Source organism: Adiantum capillus-veneris, chromosome 2, assembly GCF_014529385.1.
Source record: "Adiantum capillus-veneris isolate H3 chromosome 2, ASM1452938v2, whole genome shotgun sequence".
In the NCBI taxonomy this organism is placed as follows: domain Eukaryota; kingdom Viridiplantae; phylum Streptophyta; class Polypodiopsida; order Polypodiales; family Pteridaceae; genus Adiantum; species Adiantum capillus-veneris.
Window position 1 is genome coordinate 156,977,723 of NC_140932.1, and position 25,445 is coordinate 157,003,167.

General features: G+C 47.8%; 1 protein-coding gene across 6 annotated transcripts in view; it reads left to right on the plus strand.

Annotated features, from left to right (window-relative positions):
* The window catches only part of LOC147463924 (uncharacterized), a 260,902-nt gene that overhangs the window by 120,900 nt on the left and 114,557 nt on the right, over positions 1 to 25,445 (plus strand). For all 6 annotated transcript variants that reach the window (XR_015185506.1, XR_015185507.1, XM_086491978.1 and 3 more), the window contains 2 exons: positions 4,083 to 4,769; positions 4,859 to 4,963. Coding sequence is in view for 4 of the 6 variants with exons in the window: in XM_086491978.1 (XP_086348104.1) it covers positions 4,083 to 4,769; positions 4,859 to 4,963 (792 nt within the window). In the remaining 2 variants the exon portion in view is untranslated. The remainder of the gene's footprint in view (positions 1 to 4,082; positions 4,770 to 4,858; positions 4,964 to 25,445) is intronic.

A 25,445-nucleotide genomic window follows, 5' to 3' on the forward strand; every position in this document is an offset into this window, starting at 1 on the left:
CGGGAGCAGGACAGCCGGATGCACACGATCACAGCCAACCAGTGGGCATCGGTTGAGAGCGGTTTTCTCTCACCTTTTGTAGTCTTTAGACTAGGTTCCCTTGCTTAAAGGCACAGTCGACTTTAAGTGGGAGGTTGTTGGAGTATAGGCGCCTATGCCTTGCCCGGCCGCCCAGAGTCTGGGTGCCCACTGACTTGTATACCTTATACATAGCATAAGTGTATAGGGGGCTGCTCACTCTTTGAGTCTCCCCACCCACATCGTGTGTGTCTCCTTCTCTCTCTCTCTCACTCTCCGTCTGTGGTGCTCCCCGATCCCCGTCAATCCTGTCAGAGGGGTCCTCCAACATGTTGAAGTCACCCCCAATGCACCATTGCTCTGCTTGCGGCAGAGACTGAACAATCTGAGACCAAAACTCTGCATGTGCATTCACCACATTGGACGCATAGATGTTCAAGAAGCCCACGAGGCAACCCTGAACCTGCATAGTGATCCACTGAGCCCTGCCTGGCACAATGATCCCTCTGCCCACAATAGACTCTTGCAAAGAATCCGCACTAGTCATACATACCTCTCCGTGGATGCCTTCATGTCCAAATGTAGCTGAGCAAAACGTCTTATAGCGACCACGCAAAATCTGACCACACCGTCTAATGCGACTCACAAAGATGATGCTCCTGTAGCATAAGAATGTCAATCTCACCACCCACAAGGCATCTTTAGAGCTCCTGACGCAGCCGACCCCTCTGACGCTGAAACTGGGGCCCACCTAATCCCTGCACATTCCATGAGACGATCCTCATGGGGAGCAAGAGAGAATTGATGTTGCAGCAGCAACTAACCGTGCTATCTTCGAGGCAGGCTTGGATGGGGAGTAATCCGCATCCGAGCGTCCCCGAGATAGGCGTGACTGCAGAGAGTGTCTAGCCCAAGCTCAAGTAGAACGAGCTGTGCGCAAAGCAACCTCCTCTGTCCAGGAGTCCTCATGTATGTGTACATAACATGGCGGGCTCTGCATGTTAGCAAAGAAGTGAACCACAATGTGTCTACATTCTCTTGAGTCTGGAGGTGTCACAGAAACTTTGGCCAAATGCCACAGAGTCTGAACCAAGTTTGTAACCCCTAGGTCTCCCATGTGATGAGAGAACTCTAGGGCTTGTGTCCCTAGCCACTCCAACACTTATCAAGAGTCCACTCAGATTGGTCCCTGGTGCATAGGGGAAAAGAGAAGCCAACCGCCGAGTCCAAGGCCTCTATCCCTCTAGCTGCAAGGAACAATACATGAACTCTGAAGCAAGCTGCCTCAAGGTTTGGTGAGGGGTCGCTAAGAAACCGTGTAAAGTTATAGGCAAAGAAATCCTAACGACGTCGAATATCGAAACTCCTCAGACCACGAGAAAGTGCTGCAAAGGGGGAAGTCTGCACTAGAAGAGGGGGTTGCAAGAAAGGTTGTCCCTCTCTCGCCAAGCGACTTGTGGCAAAAGCGCTCCCAAGAGATCTCCTAGCAGCTGAGGAAGTCTTGCCCCCTAGGACGGCTGCGGAGATGGAGACGAAGGAGAAGTGGGAGCTGGAAGGCTCGAGGGAGAAGGGGGGCGTGGGGGAGTGGCAGAGGGAGGAGGGCGAGATAGAGAGGCAGAGGGAGGAGGTGGAGGTGGAGGGGCGGAAGAGGGAAACTCGGGGGAAGGAGGGGATGTCGAGGGTCAGGCTGAGGTGGAGGCTGGAGCAAGGACCTTGTCCTGCTGTGAAGAGGGTCGAATTGGTTCCGTGTGGGAACCCACTGCTGATGGGCAGGAGCCTTGGGACCACTCTGAGTGCCAGGCTGGTGCGGTGGCCCCTGCCGACGTCGACCACGAACCTGCTGTCAACCCTCCTCCGCTGGAGCCCCAGGCTCGGAGGGTGGCTCTACCTGCATACTCTGTGACTCTGACTGCTGCTGCTGGCCAGCCCTTGAAGGCTGGGACTGGGCCTGTGGTGTAGGTTGGGGTCTCCTCCATGGATAGGCCTTCGCAAGATGGCCCATCTATCGACAAACGAAACACTGATTCGGGAGGCCCGAATACTGTATGCTCTGTTGGAACCAACCACCGCTCACCCGAGGTAGTAGGATGACCTTCGGGAGAGTGTGGGTGTCCCGAACCAAAACACGTACTGTGGGAATGCCGGGTGCCTTGGCAACTACGGAGGCTACCGTGCGAGGTGTCTCCAGGATAGTCCCAATCACTGAGCCTATTCTGGAAAGGAGCGGAAGGTACTCCCTCCTCAGGCCGAGGAAGCAGACTGAGATGGGCAGTTTTGCCTCCTCGACAAGAACGTCGGTAGCTGTGTCGAAACCGTGGTGCCACTGTCGAAAGTGTGCTCGAACTGTACGGATGGCCAGGGAGTTCATGGCAATGACCTTGGACGCCATCTGAGGAGTCTCAAACTCTATCTGATAGTAGCCTCGTCCGAGAAGCTAAACATCAAGGATCTTGCCCACCTCTGCGAGAAGGCGGGCCTAAAGGAGATCGCGTACCTCCCCTCTGCTAGGGCTGGTGCCGAGAATCTTGCAGATAACAAAGGTGTCTTAAAGGCATGCCACCTCTGCCTCTAAGCTCGCTTGCTCTGTCGGCGAAAGAGCAAGTCGGATGGTGGGTTTTGCGGGTTCGGGCGAGGGGACTGTAGTGGAGTCCCTCTGAGGTGGAGCAGAATCCTCCATATATGTCTGTTGCTAAGAAGGTGGTTGTGGGCGTCACTGAATGCGAGATGAATCGAATGAGCAGGGCGGTTGACGACGTGAAGAGGGAGAAGGGGACGGTTGAGCAAAGTGATGAGAGTGTACGGATGCCCAAGGGCAGTTGCTTATACACCATCACACCGCATAGGAGGGTGATACAAGACATCAGAGCCACCCACAAGAGACACCTCCAAGGGAGATGGCAGCGGAGCTGTTGACCTTGACGAGGTCATGCAAGTACTTGAAAAGGGCCCTGCTATGGACACCATTCTATAAAGTTAACAACCCCGCCCCCCTCCCCACCCCCCCACCCTTTCCCATTTTTTCTCTATATTATTGTAGGATGGAGCTGATTAGGATTGCATTTTGATGCCGATATACTCTCTCAGGCATACAAATATGCATTGAGCACCATAGTAAGTAGAGCTCCATCTAGATCTTATGTGCTTACCCTACACTATTTTATGCCTTGTATACCACACACATATGCATCCATAGTCTGTGTCCTAGATATATCGCAACAATAGTTTTTTTTTAATTGTATCTTATGACATTTGGATGACAATGACACCTTGTACCAGGTTTTGTCTCATAGCCAGTTCTCTTTGGTCTCTGCGAGACGCTAATCAAATTTTTCCTTTTTTGTTTTCTACAAGGTCCGCGTATATAGTCACAATCACGTGTAAAGTCTATGATGGAGTGAGGTGGCATGTAATGACAGTGTGGATTTGTATAGTGGAACCACAATTTTTTTTTAACAATGCCCGTGGATCATCCGCCCGTAGTAAGATGTCATCTTATGGCATTTCCCAAGGATGGCTTAGAGGTAGAGGTGACCCTGGGTCAGCCACGTAGTTCCCCTCTGATTTCCCACTGTCCCTGCACTTTGACATGTGCCTGTAGCAAAATCTAATCAATCTAGGACATACAGCAATAAGTACTTCTTGTGATGCAGTGAGCTGTAGCTAAGTCAACCCTGCTTATATATTTGAGCCTATATCTGAGCTCCTGCTTGTATTTTCTTCTTATCAAGAGCCATTGGTATTGTCACTTTGTCAGTATAATGAGAGTTCATTTCATACTTGCACTAGAGGTGAGCCACTGCACCAGAGAGTACAGGACAAAGAGTTGTGCTACAACTACATATAGTGCAACAGGAAGACAAATACTTCCATGCCTCCAAGATATTTATATATTGACTGGCATGGCCTCGCTGAGGCTTTGAAACTCAAGGATTGGATATTATATTCCATTTATCTTCGTTCTTGAAATTTAATATAGGTTTCTTGAGAGGATTGTATTTGGATGGATACATCACAACTATAGAGGTAATTGTTATCTGGTCAATAAGAATCTCTGCTCTCTGCAGGTTTCACACTTTTTGCCATATAATATACACGTCTTTGGAGAAGGGGTTTTCCCACATGTTTTTGTTGATCTTCCTCGCATAAGAAATCACAAGTTTCTTACGAAAGCAAAAGAAGCTTTGGCAAATCTTTCAAGAGACAGAATCACGATATCACAGCCAGATAGTCATGTTACAGTGAAGGGAGATAATCTTGGTGATCCACAAGTTTCATCAGATGTAGTATCTATGGCTTACAAGATACCAACCATAGAGGAGATTGATGCAGAAATTGATCGCTTGTTACTTGTGCAGAGCCTTACTGTGGTTAACGATCAGCAAAATTTTGCCAGTGAGCAGTATCAATCGACAGAATTGCCTACAGGGAATGAAACCACTTCAGAGAGACTGATAAAGGATTTGGAGAAATATACCATCAATCGATATCTTTGTGACTTTGGAAATGTCATTCTTGGGGAGTCACATCAGAAAAGTTTCAGCATTAGCAATGCAGGTGTTCTTCCAGTCTCTATCAAGGGTGAAAAAACTTACTTAAAAGGAACAGGTTTTTTTTTTGAGCCTGAACAACAGTTGAAGCTGTCAGTTACATCAAGTAGCAAAATGGTGGAATTCAATCTAATGCTTAAAACAGATTCCCCAAAGTTTAGTTCAGGAATTATTGAAGCAACTATTCCTCTGTGCATAAAAGAGGTGAAAACCCATCAAATCTTGAACTAGAATTGTGCAAATTTAGGGACCTTTGTCTCTTTTTAAGGTCAGACTTTGGATGTTGATTGCAGGCACCTCGCACAATGTTGCTTTTGAGAGCCAATGTAACCAAGCCCTTATTGGAGTTATCAACAGAATGGTTGGACTTTGACTCCATCCTTTTTGGCCAATGCAAGGTAAGTACCTCAGAGATTCTGAAATGGATTTCTCCAACTGTTACCTCACTTAGACAAATAATACTCACACTAAAACTTAGTTTTCATCTGGGGACGGAAGCATCAAAACTTGAAATACACGTAAAGTAACATGTTTTGCATGACAACCTCCATGTTCTGGATCCCTGCCTTACTTGCTCTATCTGACCGCAGACATGAGTCAGGTTTAGTCTCTATGCTAGATTGGTAGCCACCTAGTCTAAAGCAAATGCTTTTTTTTTTCCAAAAGAGAAAATCTTTCTATTAAAATCACCTCAAGGGCACAAACCCCAAGTTAGAATTACATCAGAATAATACAGAGAGAATAGCATAAATGGTATACAAAAGATAAAATCCTAGGGCAATCCAAGATACAAGATTGCCTCAAATCAAGGCTAGATATGGGGGTTAAGTCTTGAAGACCTCCTAGGCCTCTTCAAAGACTCAGCAGACTTCTTAGAACTTTCTACCAGAGAAGGAAAATGCCGCTCATAAGCTGAATTTATGCCTTCAGAACTGCAGCGGATATCCAAATCACTTCCCTGAGAATCAATTGGCGGATCATGAAGACCTGGTGAAGAAGTAGTATCCGAGGAGAGAGGAGAAACATTTTCTCTTCTTCTATACACAAGCTTTGTAGCCTCTGTCCTCCTAGCTCGTCGTCTTCTTTTTTTCCCTTCCTTCCTCCTAGCTTTCTCTGCTTCACTTCTTCTCCTTACCAAATGATCTTCCAATCCCCCATTCGCATGAAGTGCCTCTTGCAAGCTCAAATGAGATTTAACGGAAAATGAAGTTTTTTTGTGATTTGTATGAGATGGTACACACTCTTTACAAGCTAAAAGACCTGGAATCTTCTCAAATTTTCTTTGAAGATGATTCTAGAAGATGCTTCATCAAAGTGGAACTCCCTAAAATTCAATATGCGCTCTTTTTCCTACGGTGGGTGACATTATGAGTATGGTGCCTTGATAATGATCCTCCTTGGGGTACTCTATGCCTTCTTGGTTTCACCTTGTTAACTTTTTGGTATGAATTTGAGATAGAAAATTATCTTAGCCCATAGTTGTGCTGTATTCTGCACATAGTCTCCAAATTCTACCTCCACCTTTGCCTAACGCTTAGGTGTCCAAGAAAATCTCAAGTGACAGAGGATGTGTTTGCATTAAAATTCAATTGAAATGCTTTGCTAGTTAGATTTCGGAATTTGTAAAGGTTGTAAGAACCAAGGCACCTTAACTCGTTCTGCTCTATTAGCTTGACACTTCAAACATTCTGAAACATACTTGTGGACTTCTCACTTGAGATAAGGACACCAAAAAGTTCTATGTACTAACTGTAAAGTCTTATCTATGTCCGGATGGCCCGGACAAGGACTATCGTGACAATCATGCAAAATTTTTTCTCTTAGTTCCTGTGCACATGGAACATCTAGCTTCCTTTTTTAACAAAAAAAATCGAAAATGGAATTGGTTTAGAACCAGTTGATGAAGCATTAGATGGAAGTGCATCATCAAGGCTTATAAATGTTGGATCGATTCTAGACCTTATTGATTGCAAAGAAGGATCTTCTACCTATGCTTCCTTGATTTCTTGAAGCAGAGTACTCATATCATGCGTAATGCGTGATAATGCTTCTCAGTGATAACATTATCCTTGCCCTTTTTATACAGAATTTCCATGTGAAATTCTACCATTAAGTCGGCCCTCTGTGTAAACTTTCCCAAGTAAATGATCCTTCTATTAGTTTATGAAAACTGCCCAGCGGGCTACAAACTGTCTTGACAAGAGGGGGGTACATTAGAATGTGGGGAGACTTTGTGAGATATGTACAATGACGGCTAGATCACGAGATGGGATGAGGAAACAACCACACAGGTGGGCGGTAATGCCCACTAGGGTCCCCATGGACCGTGGTGTAGAACGCCTCGGTCGCTCCTGCATACGGTCGGAGAGGTCCTGAAGCCTCTCGAACTATCCTCTAAGTGTATGGATCAGCTCCAGCCAAATGCCTCGTATAGTCTCCACTGGTGGGATGCAGCAGGCCTCGAAGATGTGGAATCAACGAGCTCTCCAAATGAACCACAGAGTCAGGCTGCAAATAAGTTCCCAACAAAGCTCTCTATCATTGCTCCACTCCTGAAGCGTAAGCCTTGTGGTAGGCTAGAGTGTAGGCCGGCCCTCCTGCATCACAATCATCCAGCTAGCTGAAGACAACTCAAAACGAAGTGCTGGGCCCGTGAGGGTGAACCAGGCAGCAGCACCCCAAGAGTACTCCCTAGCTAACGACAAGGCTGGCATCAATCCGAACCCAAACCTGCTAGGCCATGGAACAGTCCCATAGAAAGTGCCTTTGTGACTCAAGTGGGTGGTCACAAATGGCACAGCCCGCCGGATGGCCACTGTAGACCAACCAACTACCAACTATGGTAGCTCAATGGGAACTAACCACTGGAACATGGTGACTCTCCTCCGCTGTCTGCTGTCCCACAAGCGCTTCCAAAAGTTTGTAAGAAACTCAACTGTGAGGCCCTCGTTCTTCCAGTGACGTGCTGCAGAGCAGCCAGTATATGACGCCCCAGTCGTGGTGTGTATTGGAAGAAAGAGATCCCTAGGTGATCAGCTTAAGTAAAAGGATCCCGCCAAAACAACTCCCCATGGTCCTTCTACACTTGCGACAGAGGAAGACTCTCCCAAGCCCAATGCCTCCAATGTCTAGTCTCAAGATCTGATGGGTCAGAATCAATGTAGCAGGCTACAGTGTCACTTTCACAGGACACACAGTTAGTACAGTTGGTATGGTCTGGCTCACACTGGATGGACTCTCTAGGCAGGGCAGTGACACGTGGCAGGGATACGGACGGTGGTCTAGTGGACATCGTGTCCAGGTCACCACCAGTTTGGGATAGACTAAGATGGCTGACATTTATGAGCCGTTGGTGGCTCTTTATGATTGTACATGTGAGTAGTAGTTGTTGGGTCGGGATTATCATCTTCTTTATATATGGTCCAGCGTTTTCATCTAGAGTAGCGAGTCTATACACATCACGTCTGCAATATCCCTGCACATCTAAGCCTCGAAACCCCATTGTACCTGTGAGTTCTGGGCTGGAGCTGAGTGTGTTGCCACGCCTGAGTCTGTATCGATTCTTTGAGATAGTCGAGTCCTTATGTTCTGGTCTGCTGTTGTGACTCTGTGTTGATCAGCTGTTATCTATTGTTTGCTTTGTTTTCATTCTGTTTTGAGTGAGATGTCACGCACATTGCACTGAGGAGCACCCACTGTAGAGAGCACGACACACTATCCGCGCTATACGTGCTCTCATCTTTGGCACGCCCGGTGCGACCTCAACTGAAGTCTCACTCTCTGTTGAGGTGCAAATCTAGGAGCTAGTTGGGTTTACCTAGCCTTGCCCAGTGTAGCTTGTTGGTCTGGTCCAGTTTCACCCAGCTTACTCTAGCTGACTTAGTCTCTCGCCCTGGTCCAACCAAGCTCTCGTCCTAGTCTAGTCCTTCTTCGTCCCTGGTCTAGCGAGGTGGTCTAGTAGAGTCTAGACCTGTATTCAGCCAATTAAAAGTCTTCTTGGCCAAGGCTTGGTTGGGTTTGTGGTCACTGCATGACACAGACAAGGTGGTCATTAGAGCGTCAAAGCGCACTACTGAGTCCTCTAAAGCACTACAACAGAAGAGGTCAAACCTTGGTACCTAGTAGAAGTCCACCAACCTCCTCACCCATACCTCCATATACGGCATCATCCATTCCTCCATCCGGTTCTACATCTTCCAGGTCACCTTCCCTAGTAAAGCTCTCTCCTATTTTGTTATAGCAAGCTATTGAGCAACGAGCTCCGGAGCAAGCGACCATGGAGGCGTTGACTATAGCAAGGCTACAGTGTCACTTTCACAGGACACACAGTTAGTACAGCTGGTTTGGTCTGATTCACACTGGACGGACTCTTTGGGCTGGACAGTGACACGTGGCAAGGATATGGACGGTGGCCCCAGGTCACCACCACTCAGTTTCGGGATAGACTTAGACGGCTGACATTTATGAGCCGTTGGTGGCTCTTTATGGTGGTACATATGAGTAGTAGCTGTTGGGTCATCGGTATCCTCTTCTTCACATTTGGTCCGGCGATGTCGTTTTAGAGTATAGAGTCTGTACACACAGCACGTCTTCACCATCCCTGCACATTTGAGCCTCGACACCCCATTGTACCTGTGAGTCCTGGGCTGGAGCTGAGTGTTCTGCCACGCTAGAGTCTGTATCAATTCTTTGAGATAGTCGAGTCATATGTTGTGGTCTGCTGCTGTTGTGTCTGTGTGAGCTCAGTTGTTGTCTATTGTTCCTTTGTTTCAGTTTGTTTTGAGTGAGATTGTCACGCACATTGCACTGAGGAGCACCCACTGTAGAGAGCACGACACACTATCCGCGCTACAGGTGCTCTCATTTTGGCGACCACGATGGGATCTCTACTGAAGTCTCACTCTCTGTGAGGTACAAATCTTGAAGCTAGTTGGGTTTATCTACCTTCGCCTACTTTGCCTTGCACTGTATAGCCTGTTGGTCTGGTCCTCTCTCGCCCTGGTCCATTTGGTGTGGTTCTCTCTCGCCCTGGTCCATCTGGTCTGGTCCTCTCTCGCCCTGGTCCAATTGGCCTGGTCTCTCTAGCCATGTCCAATCAGTCCTCGTCCCTGGTCCAGTCCCTCCTCGTCCCTGGTCAAGCCTGGGTCTAGTAGAGTCTAGACCTGTCTTCAACCAGTTACAGGTTTTCTTGCCCAAAGCTTGGTTGGATTGTTGGTCACTGCATGACACATATAAGGCGGTCAGTCAAGCGTCAAAGCGCACTACTGAGTCCTCTGAAGTACTACAACAGAAGACAATGCTTGGTACCTAGTAGAAGTCCAACCTCATCACCCATACCTCCACATACAACATCACCCATTCATCCATCTGGTTCCACATCTTCCAGATCACCTTCTCCAGTAAAGCTCTCTCCTATTCTGCTACAACATGCTATTGAGAAACGGGCTCCTGAGCAAGGGGCCATGGAGGCTTTGGCAAGTGTTTTGGCCAAGGTGAACATCAAGTTCCCTATCTTCAAAGGACTCTCTTCAGAAGATGCTAACGACCATGCAAGGAGGTTTGTATCTTTCTGTAGGGGTCGTGGTCTTAATAGAGAGGATGCTTATTTGCTACTCTTTCCATCTACCTTGGATTAGCAGACAAATGGTACAGCCAGTTTGCAGAAAACCATTTTGCAACTTGGGCAGCCTTAAGACAACAGTTCTGTGCAACATTCAAGCCAGGTGACTATTAGGAGAAGGTTTTGGATGAGTTGGCCAACATGGTGCTCCAGCTAGAGGAGATTTTTGCAGAACTTATGACAAAAACCAAGTCTTTGGTTGCCAAGCTTCCCCAGCAACCCGGTGAATTTATGGTTAAGAAGTGGGTAGAGAACTCAGCAAAAACTCCGAGAGAGTCTCCGACCCTACGCCACTCTGGAGGAATTCATCGTAGCTGCTACTAGGATAGAGGGGGCTAGGAAGCTGTTCACCAACTCCCCCCACATAGAGACTCCCTCTGTGTTTTCGGAAAGTCCTGCATGACTTCTTTGCGCAGAGAACTTGAAGCCCTAAAACTACAACGCGCTCTCCAAGAAGAGAAGTCAATCTCTCTTAGACAAAAGAAACCACCCCATCTTGAGGCTTTGGAGCAAATCAAGAGAGAGCTAGAAGAGCTTCGGTCTTAGCAGGAGACTAAGGCTATGGTATGGTGCAGCTCATGTCGCTCTCCAGGACATCCGCCACAGGACTGCCCCCTTTGGGCTTATTGCGACTTCTGCGAAAAGTCGGGGCATGAAGACAAGGATTGCTACTATATCAAGGGATTGCGGCAAATACAACAAAGTCTAGGTCCTTCTCTCCAACAAGGGATAGCACCTGCATCCAACATGATTTCACCCTATGGCCATCAAAACCCGATTCCACCTCCTCTGACAACACCTCCTATGCAAGCTATACAAGGTATGCACAACAACTTTGCATCCCCCAGCTTTTATCATGCTAGTACCCCTTCAGTCCCCCAAAGCTTCTACACTTCAGCATCCAACCCCATGCAGCAAGGGCCGAGACCACCTCGCCCCTCCAATAGGCCAATTTTCTGCCACAGGTGCGGGGAGTATGGACACTATCAGAGAAAATGTCCATTGCTAGAAGGGTCCCCTCCTTGCCGACACTGCCCGGAAGCTAAGGATCACTATAGTAAGGACTGCCCAAAACAACGCGCATCCACATCTGCAAGCACAATCCAAAATTAACAGGAGTTTACATTCCCAAAGGTTAACCTCATTACAGTAAGCACCATTCCACAGGCACCGCCTTCCACTCTTGTAGTTGCCTCTCGCGACGGGTTGAAGCAGGTGGAAGAGCCGGCTGGTGTGCTAAAACGGGCACAGAGAGCTGCTCTTGGTCTCAGCCTCCCTGGCGGTCCAATTTTTTCATCTCCAGTCACAAAAATGAGTCAAACTCCCTTAGTAGCTGACAAACTAGCAGGTAGTGCCAAGAGCCAACATACCTTTCTTCTATTAGATATTGATGGTGCTTTCATGGAAGCAGTAGAGGACTTGCAGAAGCTTAAGATACCAGAGCAAGATCTAATCAACAGAGAGAAGCCTACAGCAGAGTCTATCTTGAAAAACACCTTTCAGCAAGTGTCACTGCACGATATGCTTCGACTTGATGCAAATTTTAGACGTGACACCCTTTCCATCATCCAGTCTCTGTATCCTGGTGCAGGGCCTAGTGGCGGGAACCTACCTGTGTAGCCCTTGGAGTCCACATGATTTCTTATCTAGCTGCTCTCCTCACCGACTACAAAAGTCCTCGTCTCTATGTGTCTATTATTGGGCATCAATTCTCAAGCGTCATCGTGGATGGTGGATTTGGGATCAATCTGATGCCAGAATTCACTATGTTGGCTTTAGGTTTGCAGCCTACCTGCCCTGCTCCATTCACTGTTACATTGGCAGACCAGAGGACAGTCTACCCTGTGGGCATAGTAGAGAAGGTGCCTCTGATGGTACAAGACTTTACATTTAATTTGTAGTTTGTTGTGGTCAGTTTTCCTCAAGTGGAGGGAGGATTTCCTTTGCTTATTGGTAGACCATGGTTGTGGCATACTAAGGCACTTCATGATTGGGGAAACGACGCCATGTGGATACATACTCCTGGCTCCCCCATGCAACCAATTCGGCTCAAAGGAGGTATGGATCCAGTGGTTCATCACAGCTCATTGTCAGTACAATCCAACCCCGACCCTCAGCAGCCCATCCCACCTGACGGGTCTGACGAAGACCTGTTGCAGTGGTTGGAAGCTACCACCACGATGCCATGCTATGTGGTCTCTATTCAAAACCCACCTGTGCCGGTAACACTCTCTCTCCCAGCTCCTCAGGCGGACACCAATGTCCCAAGCCCTACAAGAGAAAGCGTGCCAGTCGAAGAAGTAAGCGTGTTAGTCCCGGATTTTCCATGATTCAAATGTTCCTCTGATGGAAGCCGTCGGCCTTGGTGAACCTATAACACATCACCGAAGAGGGAAGAAATCTCCTCTGCATGAACTTGCCAATGATTCCCCCCTTCCTCTAACATCTCCCAGGTCGGACGTCCCGCCCCGTCAAAAGCACTCTGCTATGTCTGTGTTTGAAGATTTACCCTTCGAGGAGCTTCCACCAGGATGGTAACAAGAAGAGTATGCAGAGTTTCCAATCGATCAAACACCAGCCTATGATGCTTGAAGGTCCAAGAGGCAGCTTAGTTCTCAACTTCTGAAGTACCCTCCACAGTTACACCTCCTGACCCGATGAAAAAAGTCAACCTGGGCGACCCTGACAACCCTCAACACGTTTTCTTAGCAGCTTGGTTATGGGAGCATGCCGCATTACTTGATCAGGTAGTTTCTTTTATACACTCTTTTAAGGATGTTTTTGCTTGTTCCTACAAGGATTTGAAAGGGATCCCACCACAATTGAGTCTCCACACTATCCCTCTAGTTGAAGGGGCTAAGCCTATCAGAGGCCGAGCTTACAAGCTCAACCCAAAGTATGCAGAGGCTGTCAAGTTAGAGCTCGAAAAAATGCAAGAGGCAAGGATCATTGTACCGGTGGAGCACTCTGAGTGGTTATCACCAATGGTGATAGTGCCTAAGAAGCAGTCCAATAAAATCCGTGTGTGTGTAGATTACCGCGCTCTGAACAAGGTAACTACCCCAGATGGTTTCCCCACACCTTTCACTGAGCGTATGCTCGAAGATGTAGCGGGGCATGTATTGTATAGTTTCATGGATGGGTTCAGTGGATACATCCATCCAGGTGATCAGCTTAAAACGGCCTTTGTGACTCCCTGGGGTATTTGTATCTACACTAGGATGTCGTTTGGGTTGAAAAACGCTCCACCTTCCTTCAATCGAGCAGTATATCTTATATTTTGTCCTTTACATACAGATCATCTTCGCATCTTCATGGACGATTTTTCGACCTTCTCAGTTGCCCAAAATTCAACCCCAGTGGAAAATCTAGAGGAGCATCTCGCTCAGCCCTCTACTGTCTTCCTCAAGTGCAGAGAGGCACGCCTAAAGCTCAATCCTAACAAATGTCATTTTTTGGTCACTGCGGGCACACTTCTAGGCCATGTGGTGTCTGCCAAAGGTTTAGTACTTGACCCAGAGAAGATCGTGGCAATCTTGAAGTTACCACCTCCCATCAACCCGAAATGTGTGCAGAGCTTTGTAGGCCACACAGGCTATCATCGAAGGTTCATACGAATGTATGCACAGGTAGCTCAACCATTGACCCGACTCACGAGTGCTATAGTACCCTTTAAATGGTTAAAACCTGAGGCTGAAGCATTTGAATACCTCAAAAAGCGTCTCACTGAAGCACCTATTTTAGTGGCTCCAGATTGGTCTCTCCCTTTTCATGTGCATACTGATGCCAGTCAACTGGCTGTGGGGGCTGTGCTCACTCAGCCTAGTAAGGAGTACAACCTGGATCGCCCTGTTCACTATGTAAGTCGTCTGCTCACCAAGGCAAAGCGCAACTACAGCACCACAGAAAGGGAAGGTTTGGCTATGGTGTATTCTTTACAAAAGTTTCGTCATTACTTGTTAGGGGTTCACTTCACTATCATCACGAATCATCATGCGCTACGCTATCTTCTGAATAAACCCCAAGTTGCAGGAAGAGTCTCGAGGTGGCTACTGATATTCCAGGAATTCGACTTCGAAGTAGTTCTTAGTCCAGGCAAGCGGCACGTCATGGCCGACCATCTCTCTCGCATACATATAGGTGAGCCCGATATTGGGGTTGTTGATGACTTCCCAAATAGTCATCTCTTTAAGGTCTAGACTGGCCTATATTCTGAGAATGCTTTTCCCTTGCAAAAAAGAAGACTAGTGCTAAAGTCTAGACCCTTCTCTTTGATTGGGGAACAGCTCTACAAATCTGGGCCAGAGGGTGTGCTGCATAGGTGTGTCTCTCCTCATGAAGTAGGCCACATTCTAGAAGATGCACACAGTGGTCCTACAGGTGGCTATTACCTTGGTCACATCACGGCGCAAAAAATCTTACAAACAGGCTTATGGTGGCCTTACATATTCAGAGATGCTATTGCTCATGTCAAAAGTTGTGATGTATGTCAGCGATGTGCGCCCAAGCCTAGCAACCGATCCAATCGGCCTCTGTAAGTATCTATGGCGTGGTTGCCCTTTAAGCGATGGGGCTTGGACTTTGTTGGTCCAATCACTCCACCTGCTCAACCCGGCAATTGTAAGTATCTCCTGGTAGCAACGGATTATGCAACAAAGTGGGCTGAGGCGGTGGCTACCATGGACTGTACAGCCGTCACTGTCGCAATATTTTTGTATGAAAATATTTTTTGCAGGTTTGGGTGCCCTCTCGAAATCATCAGTGATCGAGATAGTCATTTCGTCAACGACCTAATCTCAACACTCCTCACAAACTACAAGATTTTTCATCGCAAATCTTGCTCTTACTATGCTAGAGAAAATGGGCAAGCTAAGAGCACTAACAAAGTGCTAATCGCGCTTCTCAAGAAATCTTGTCACCTGCATCCAACTTCTTGGGCTCAGGCTATCCTCGGCACAGTTTGGGCTTATCGCACCTCCTTCAAGGCAACCACTAACTACTCCCCATTCCAGCTAGCTTTCAGTCTTGAAGAAATTGCACCATATGAGTTCAACTCAGGTTCAGCAAGAGTGAGAAGTGTTCGCGTCAGAGCGGGGATTGCTTCCGCAAACCTCTCTCGTCTCTCACAGTTAGAAGAAATCAGGATGTTAGCTTCAAATGCTCTCCAAACCGAGCAACTTCGTTGCAAAGCGTGGCATGATCGCCATCTCAGGAAGCCGAAAATAACACAGGGAACACTGGTGCTACTCTATCAAGCTAAATATCTGAAAAAAGCTAAAAATGTGGTCCCAGCTTGGCAAGGGCCATTCAGGGTACAGGAAATTTTGCCACAAAGAGCAATCCAGTTAGTAAATTTGGACGGTGTTCCATTGCCTCGGGTAAATGGCTCCTGAATCAAGTACTATTACTCCTCTGAGTAAAAAGTTTGCAACTATTTCGCCATCTGTAGGGTTCTAATATCCCATTCCTCTCCTCCCCACTACCTTTCCACCAGAACGGGTGTTCTGTTACTGTTTCAGTCTCTGCAATACTCTCAGTCTCTGCTATGCCTGTAGAAGTTTCCACCTTTCCTCCTAAGGTATCCTTTCTCCACTCAGTCTCGGTAATTGGGTATTGTCTCGAACTTCTTACAATCCAATCACTCTTTCTCTAATTATTTCTATCATCAGTGTTATTTGACCTTAGTACTAAGGTCTTTCAAGTTAAACTCCTAGTCTGTTTTGTGATAGTTTCTTTAAGTTTGCACGATTCTCTCTATAGCATGGAGTTGTCTGTCTCTATTGTATGCCCTTTCCATCTCTACTCGCTAAAGCCCAAATCGGGTGCCTTGGCCTTGGTGTTTTCCAAGCACATCCTCGACAGTCTTTGAGACAACTTCACCTCTACTTACTTCAAGGAGCTATAGTTAAGTCTCATCCCAACCGACTAACAGGCTCTTATCCTCCAAGAGAACAACCACACCTGCAAGTGTATCACCCAGTCTACCTCTACTCTCATATATACAACAAAATATCAACTGTCATGCCCATCAACAAGCTGCTTTAAGCTCTCACAATGATGGCCAAGATCTCACAATTATGGCCATTGCATTCGTGGTTACAGCTAGTATTTTGAGCAAGAAGATGCTACCTTGCATTGATGTCTAGTGAAGTTCAACACCTCCATAGCACGGGTAGCGTCTGGTATATTGCTGTAATTCACATAAGCATAACCAAGGGATCTCTTTGTTAACACGTCCCGGCGAACCCTAGTAGACAACACTTTCCCGACACTTGTAAACACGTCATATAGTTGTTCTTCATTGATATTGGGATCAAGGTCTCCCACATATAAAGAGTTTGTCATGTAAGGACTTGGGGCAGGCATTGCAATTGCAGGAACTTGTTGATTTTCCCCAATTCGCACTTCCACCCAATCAATCCCCCTCTTCCCTCTCCAAATTCGCCTTACTCTCCCCACTTTCAATTCGGCTCTTCCCTCCCCAATTCACCCTTCCCCCTCTTCCCCAATTCGTCCCTCTTCCCTCCCTCCCAATTCGTCCCTCTTTCCCTCTAATATTTCGTCCCCCTCTCCCTCTCCCAATTCGTCCCCCTCCTCCCCTCCCAATTCGTCCCCCTCCCTCCCTCCCAATTCGTCCCTATTCCCCTCTCCCAATTTGTCCCCCCCCTCCCCTCCCAATTCTTCCCCCTCCCTACCTCCCAATTCGTCCCTATTCCCCTCTCCTCCCAATTCGTCCCCCTCCCTCCCCTCCCAATTCGTCCCTCTTTCCCTCTCCCAAGTCGTCCCCCTCGCTCCGCTCCCAATTCGTCCCTTCACCTCTTCCTATTCGTCCTGGTCCCCCTCTTCCCTAATTCGTCCCACCCTCTACCCAAATTCGCCTCCCTCTACCTCTCTCCCAATTCGCCCTCTCCTAGTCGGCATCTCTCCCAATCAACTCGCCCGTTTTCCCTTACCCATCCGTTCCCCCTCACCAATTCGATCACCTCTCCCCTTGATAGACTCGGTCGTCCGAGTGTCAAACACAAACTCGACCCATATTTTTTTAGAGGCTTTATTCCTGAACCTTCCTCCGAAGTAACCCTAATCTCTCACAATTCGACCGCCCAATTCGACCGATTGCCTCTTCGACTTCCGTCAGCAGTGGAAATCTTCGACTTCTGTCAGCAGTTCAGAAGTTAGTAGTTCGGCTCCCTCTACTTCAAAAAAGTAGTATACAAAGTTTTCATATGTATGCAATTGTGGATCAGTTTTTGAGTCTGTTCAGCGTGTGATGTTCTTTTGGCTCTACATTGGAACAACTTCAGTCTCTCGACAGGGGTGACAGGGGTGACAGGGGGTGCACATCAGTTAGTATCAGATTTGCAATTATCATGGCAGGTAGCAGCAAACCCTCTACAAAAGCAGTCAAGAAGCCACCACCTCAGCAACAGAGTTCTGCGGAAGAGGAGGAGGACTCGGACACTAGATGTTGAGGACTTCACTTCGAGTGATGCCAGCGATGAAAGTTACAAAGCATCCCCAACTTCGGAGTCGGATTCAGAAGCTGTCTCTGTGTCGGATGCATCTAAAGAAACAAACTTGAAAACAGCAAAGTAAAAAGAAACGCAATCAGGAAATCATCCATTAGGAGATCAGTAGGCCGGCTACATCTAAAAGTCGCACACCATTCTCCTTGGCTGTTTATCTACAGCCGCCTCGACTGTCTCTCAGCCAAATCCTCTCCAAGGACCAGCTATAGACTATGGGTCTCACAACACTGGCCAAAGATCTCCCAACCACTGTTCCTATAGAGATGATTCATGATCTTCTAAAGAACTTTCCCAAGGTTAGGGGTAATAAACTCACCGCTACAAGGTTAGGCCATGCTATGGGTATGAAAACCTTTCCAGCTGTGAAGCCTGCTACTCGAACCTTCTCTCAACTTTCTAAGGAGGCCACAATTCAGTCATGTGAGGAAATGCTCAGTAGAAATCAAATCACCTGAATTATGAAAGAAACAAACAGATCTTGGCAATCTTTAGATACTACTTTCAGGTTAGAGATGTCAAAGAAGATAAAGGAAAATGTGAACTGTCCACTACATTATCCCATTGGGACGGCCTTTACTGTTTGCTCCATGCCCAACCCTGTGGATTTAACCAGATCCTTTTTTCATCTTTACAGTCTCGGGCCAAAAGGTTTCGGACCCAAGTGAGATCTGTGCAGCTCAGCTTCAAATGTTTCACAGCCCCTCTCTTGGCATGGGTCGTAAGTATACATGGTACACCAGACGAAGTAGATGATGATATACGAAGTGTGCAAGAGAAAAGGAAATCCTTAAACATTTATGCTGATCCTAAAATCCACAAGAAAAAGAAGATCAAAGCAAAGGTGGCGAAAGATACAGCAGAGTCTCTACTCTCTTTGCCAATATCTGAGAGCCAACAGACTAAAGTAACACATCTTCTGCGGCGCTCTCTGTCTTCCACCCCTCTCTGTACGCAGCCAGTGTCGACTCCCGAATTTCATGACAAATCGGCTCCTCGGAGGTTCCTCTACCTTCTTCCCCAATATTCACCCATACAGAGCTTACTCCACCTGCAACTACCATCCCAGCTCCTATATCAGCTCCTACTCCACTGGTAGGACCTACTCCCAATGAGCCACCTATGCCACTTGGGAGTCCGCCAGTATCATCTTCAGGGGTCGCCAACTCTACTTCTCTGTTCCACCTTTCGGAGAAAGTATTACAAGACTCCAAGAATGCTATCGTCACCATAGAGCTTGGAGCGGAACAATTAGCCGCCACACACAAGCGCCACTCTGCCATATACGGAGCTATAGAGGGATCTCTGAAGGTGGCCGAAAGTGCCATCTCGGATCGGGATGCTACGATTTCGTGCTACAACAAGCTTTGAAAATAAAGTCAGACATCATTGAAGACCTTAAAGCACAAGTACAAATGTTTCGGGAAATGCTTCTACATGGAGATAGGTCTACTCAGGCTGGCGTGGGGTTTGGAGGGCCACCATTGCATTTTGCAGGTCCTTCTCAGCACTTTATGGGACTCTACACACAGCCTCAGCCTCCAGTTCAGTACTACAGTCCACAATATCCTAGGGGTTTCAGTCATCGCCATCGTCCCACATGCATAGCGTTCCTTGCTGCGACGATGTTGCTGGTGCACACCGCCACGGCCGTGTCACTCGCCGTCCTCAGTACACTTCCGGACAGGTGTTACCCTCTGCCTTGCAGGAGCTGGCGGCTCCTTTCACAGGCGGCCAGGTTATGGACAACAGAGCCCAGCAGCCTCTACAAGCTCAGCAGCCCCTACAACAAAGTTTCACCATTGATTTGATGGCTCCACCTCCGGAGACTGATCCTTCGAGTGCAGTTATAGCAACTACTCTTTCTCTGGGATAATGATTGACAGTCTTTTCACTATGACAGTACAGTAGTCATTTCTTATTGCAGTTCAATCTTTTAGCAGTTTCAGTGGTTCTCTCACCGAGACGGTGAGTGGTTTCGTGGCGGGCAACCTGTAGCAAGGGCTACAACGCCACTTTCACATGACACACAGTTAGTACAATTGGTCTGGTCTGGTTCACACTGGATGGACTCTTTGGGTTGGACAGTGACACGTGGCAGGGATACAGACGGTGGCCAGGTCACCACCACTCACTTTCGGGATAGACTTAGATGGATGACATTTATGAGCCATTGGTGGCTCTTAACGATGGTACATATGATTAGTAGATGTTGGGTCATCGGTATCCTCTTCTTCACATTTGGTCCAACGTCGTCATTTTAGAGTATAGAGTCTGTACACACAGCACGTCTTCACCATCCCTGCACATTTGAGCGTCGACACCCCATTGTACCTGTGAGTCCTGGGCTGTGTGCTGCCACGGCAGAGTCTGTATCAGTTCTTTGAGATAGTCGAGTCATATGTTGTGATCTGTTGCTGTTGTGTCTCTGTGAGCTCAGCTGTTGTCTATTGTTCCAGTTTGTTTTGAGTGAGATTGTCATGCACATTGCACTGAAGAGCACCCACTGTAGAGATCACGACACACTATCCGCCCTACATTGACTGGTGTTTTGGCCAAGGTAAACCTCAAGTTTCCTACCTGCAAGGGACTCTCCTCAGAAGATGCAAACGACCATGCAAGGAGGTTTGTATCTCTCTGTAGAGGTCGTGGTCTTAATAGAGAAGATGCTTATTTGGTACTCTTTCCATCTACCTTGGATGGCTTAGCAGAAAAGTGGTACAGTCAGTTTGCAGAGAACCATTTTGCAACTTGGGCAGCTTTAAGACAACAGTTCTGTGCAGTATCCAGGCCAGGTGACTACCAGGAAAAGGTTTTGGATGAGTTGGCCAACATGGTGCTCCAGCCAGAGGCGACTTTTGCAAAACTCATGACTAAAACCAAGTCTCTGGTTGCCAAGATTCCTGAGCAACCAGGGGAATTTATGGTTAAGAAGTGGGTGGAGAAGGCGCTTCCCAAAACTTCCCAGCAAAAACTCCGAGAGAGTCTCCGACCTAACGCCACGTTGGAAAAGTTTGTTGCGGCTGCTACTAGGATAGAGGGCGCTAGGAAGCTGTTCACCAAATCCCTCTCATGTAGAGACCCCCTCAGTGTTTTCCGAAAGTCCTTCTGATCAGTTAACTTCTTTACGCAGGGAACTGGAAATCCTAAAGTTACAGCGAGCTCTTCAAGAGGAGAAATCAATCTCTGTCAGATAGGAGAAGCCCCCACATCATGACACTTTGGATCAAATCAAGAGAGAGCTAGAAGAGCTTAGGTCTCAGCAGGAGACTAAGGCTATGGTATGGTGTAGCTCAAGTCGCTCTCCAGGACACCCTCCACAGGACTATCCCCTTCGTGCTTATTGCCATTTCTGCGAAAAGTCTGGGCATGAAGACAAGGATTGCTACTATATCAAGGGATACGGCGAATACAACAAAGTCTAGGTCCTTCTCTCCAACAAGGGCTAGCACCAACATCCAATATGGTTTCCCCATATGGCCCTCCAAATTACATGCCACCTTTGGTCAATACCCCTACTATCCAAGGTATGTTAGGTACTTTTCCGTCTCAAAGTTTTTATCATACTCATGCTCCCTCAACCCCTTAGAGTTTCTACACCTCAGCTTCTAACTCCATGCAACAAGAAGAGAGACCACCTCATCCCCCGTTTCGTCCATCAAATCGGCCCATCTTATGCTACAGATGTGGAGAATATGTCCATTAGCAAAGCAAGTGTCCTTTACTGGAAGAGTCTCCTCCTTGCTGTCATTGTTCGGAGTCTAAAGACAGCTACAATAAGGATTGTCCCAAGCAAAGAGCATCCTGGTCTTCAGGCCCAACTCAGAACCAACAAGAATTCACATTCCCGAAGATCAATCTGATCACAGCGAGCACCACCCCTCAGCCATCACTTGCTACTCATACAGCTCGGCCACAACAAGTGGCGGAGCCTGTTGGCGTACTCACTCGGGCACAAAGAGCAGCCTCAGCTTGCCAACAGGTCCATCTCGTCCATCACTTCCACAACGTGACCAAACTGACGAGCCCTTCATTGGTGCTAAGAGTAGGCTAGTCTCTATGCTTTTGGACATTGATGGAGCCTTCTTAGAAGCAGTGGCTGACTTGGAACAGGTCAGAGTCCCAGAGGAAGCCGAAATTGAAGGAGCTAAGCCCATAGCGGAAGCAATCTTGAAGAACACCTTTCAACAAGTGTCTCTTTATGACATGCTCCGGCTAGATGCAACCCTCAGAAGTGACACCCTCTCAGTCATTTAGTCTTTGTACCAGGATGTAGGGCCTAGTGGCGGGCACCTCCCTGCACATCCCTCAAAGTCTTACATGATCTCTTATCGAGCTGCTCCCCTCACCGACTACAAAAGTCCTTGTCTCACTGTATCTATTCTTGGGCATCATTTCTCAGGTGTCATAGTGGATGGTGGATCCGGGATCAATCTGATGCCAAAGTTTACTATGTTGGCTTTAGGTCTGCAGCCTACCCGCCCTGCTCCATTCACTGTTACATTGGCTGACCAGAGGAAAATCTATCCAGTGGGCATAGTAGATAAGGTGCCTCTGAAGGTACAAGACTTCACATTTATCTTGGATTTCGTGGTGGTCAGTCTTCCCCAGGTGGAGGGAGGATTTCCTTTACTTATTGGTAGACCATGGTTGCGGCATACTAAGGCACTTCATGATTGGGGAAACGACGCTATGTGGATACATACTCCTGGCTCCCCTATGCAACCAATTCGACTTGAAGGAGGTATGGATCGAGTGGTTCATCACAGCTTGTTGTCAGTACAGTCCAACCCCGACCCCGGGCAGCCTATCCCACCTGACGGGTCTGACGAAGACCTGCTGCAATGGTTGGAAGCTACCACATCGATGTCGTGCTATTTGGTCTCTATTCAAGCCTCATATGTGCCTGTAACACTCTCTCTCCCGGCTCCTTAGGCTGACACAAGTGACCCAAGCGCTACAGCAGAAAGTGTGCCAGTCAAAGAAGCAAGTTTGTTAGTCCTTGATGACCATGATTCAAGTGTTTCCTATGATGGAAGCTGTCGTCCTTGGTGAGCCTATAACACATCACCCAAGGGGGAAGAAATCTCCTCTGCATGAGTTCGCCAACGTTCTACCTCTTCTTCCATTATCTTCCGGGTCTGACGCCCCGCCCACTAAAAAGCACTCTGCTATGTCTGTGTCTGAAGACTTACCCTTCGAGGAGCTTCCACCAGGATGGTTACAAGAGGAGTATGCGGAGTTCCAATCTATCAAACACCAGCCCATGATGTCTCGAAGCTCGAAGAGGCAGCTCACTTTTCATCTTCCGAGGCACCCTCTCCAGTTACACCTCCTGACCCGGTCAAAGAAGTCAACCTTCGCGATCCTGACAACCCTCAGCACGTCCTCTTAGCAGCTTGGTTATGGGAGCATCCGCTCGATCAGGTAGTCTCTTTTATACACTCTTTTAAGGATGTTTTTGCTTGGTCCTACAAGGATTTAGAAGGGATCCCACAAGAATTGGGTGTCCATACTATTCTCTGGTTGAAGGGGCTAAGCCTGTCATAGGCCGAGCTTACAAGCTCAACCCAAAGTATGCAGAGGCTGTCAAGTCAGAGCACGAAAAAATGCAAGAAACAGGGATCATTGTACCTGTTGAGCACTCTGAGTGGTTATCACCCATGGTGATAGTGCCTAAGAAGTAGTCCAATAAAATCCGTGTGTGCATAGATTACCGTGCTCTGAACAACGTAACTATCCCAGATGGTTTTCCCACACCTTTCACTGATGTTTCCCATTCATTACACATGTGGAATTCAAGAACTATTGTACATCCGAGTGGATGACCTCTGGGAAGAAAGTGGGGATGATAAGGGGCTGCGTTTGAGGGGCCATAGCCAGCCTTTGAATACTATTCTAGCCCTCCTGCCTGGTTATCCCGAGAGGAGGAGGCTTGGCCTATGCTTCAACTTCCTCAACATCAGAGCTAAAAGGAGCTAAATTGATTTGACCCAGTCGGAGCTCAAAGGAGTTCTAAGGCACAGAATGTCATAATTTTGTCTTGACTAGAGCTCGCCAGAATCTCAATATCTCCCCTGCCCTCGCCCCCTCTACCCACTCAACCTCGCCCCTACCCACCCAATCTCCCACTCGCCCCTATCTAGGCCCCCTAGCCCCCTCGCCCCTATCCACCCAATTTTCCTCCCTCGTCGCTACTCACAGCATCTCCCCTCTCGTCACTATCTAATTCCCCCTCGCCCCTATCTAATCCCCCCTCGCCTCTACTCACCCAATCTCCCCCTCTCGCCCCTATCTAATGCCCCCTCGCCCAAATTTAATCCCCCCTCGCCCCTACTTACCCAATCTCCCCCTCTCGCCCCTACCCACCCCTCCCTCACCCTATCTCCCTCCCTCTACTCTCGCCCCTACCCTAATCCCCCTCGCCCCTCACCAGTCCCCTCTCCCCTCACCCCTACCCTCATCCCCCTCGTTCCCTCTACTCTCACCCCTACCTTGATCCCCCTCACCCCTCGCCAGTCCCCTCTTCCCTCGCCCCTACCCTCATCCCCCTCGTCCCCTATTTTTCCTTGCCCCTACCCTCATCCACCTCGCCCCTATCTCCCTTAACCTCGCCCCTATCTCTCCCTTCCTCATACAATGCCTCGCCCTACCCAGACCTACCTCGCCCCACACTATCAACCCTCGCACCTATCCTCCTTATACCGATTCTCCACGGACAGCCTCTTTCAACGATCTCAATTCTCCAAGAAGAGATCTCTTTCAGCGATCTCAATTCTCCACGGACAGGCCTCTTTCAGTGATCTCACAATTTTCATGCTCTGCTCAAGAACTGTCTGAATGTACGCTTTTGTGAATTGCTTTTGTGGGTTTGTAAGCTTCTGAGGATACATGCACAAAGTGCGTTCAAAACAAGAACAATTCAAGATGGCTGGTACAAGCAAGCAAGCTAGGAAGATATACTTGTCGCGACAGAGACCCACTGAAACATCTCGAAGTTCTACTGAGGAAGAAGACGTGGAAACCTCCAGCCATGGCCTCACCGATCTGTCCTCCATTGATCATAGTGATGAGAGTTACAAAGCATCTGACTTCGACTCTGCCTCTGACTCTGACTCAGAGTCTTCTAGCCAACAGGAAGATGATATGAAAGACAAAAAGAAGAAGGCCAACACTCAAGTGCTCAACCATCAAATCCCTCGGCCTCCTTTCTCCAAAACTCAAACCAAATTCACTTTGAATTTCCATCTGCAGCAGCCTCATCCGTCTCTTCAAGAAGTTTAATCAAAAGATCAGCTACATACGCTAGGTCTGTCAGCATTAGCAGAGGCCGATCTACCTACTGATATTCCCATGGATATGGTGCACGAGGTTCTCAAGCTTTTCCGCAAAGTAAGAGGGCACCCAATGACGGCTACACGCATTGGTCATGCTTTGGGAATGACAAACTTTCCTGTAGTAAAACCGGCTACAAGAACCTACTCACAACTTTCAAAAGATGCGACCATTCAAGTATGCAAAGAGCTACTTAGTACTAGTCATGCTGACTACGCAAGAAATAAAAAGCTCTGGGCCATTTTCAAGTACTACTTTCTGGTCAGAACTGCTAAAGTAAGCAAGGACAGTTGTGACGTACCTTCTATGTTCTCTCACTGCGATGGCCTATACCGCCTCATCAACACCATCCCATGTGGCTTTTATAAAATCCTATTTACCTCCTTACAGTCACGGGCA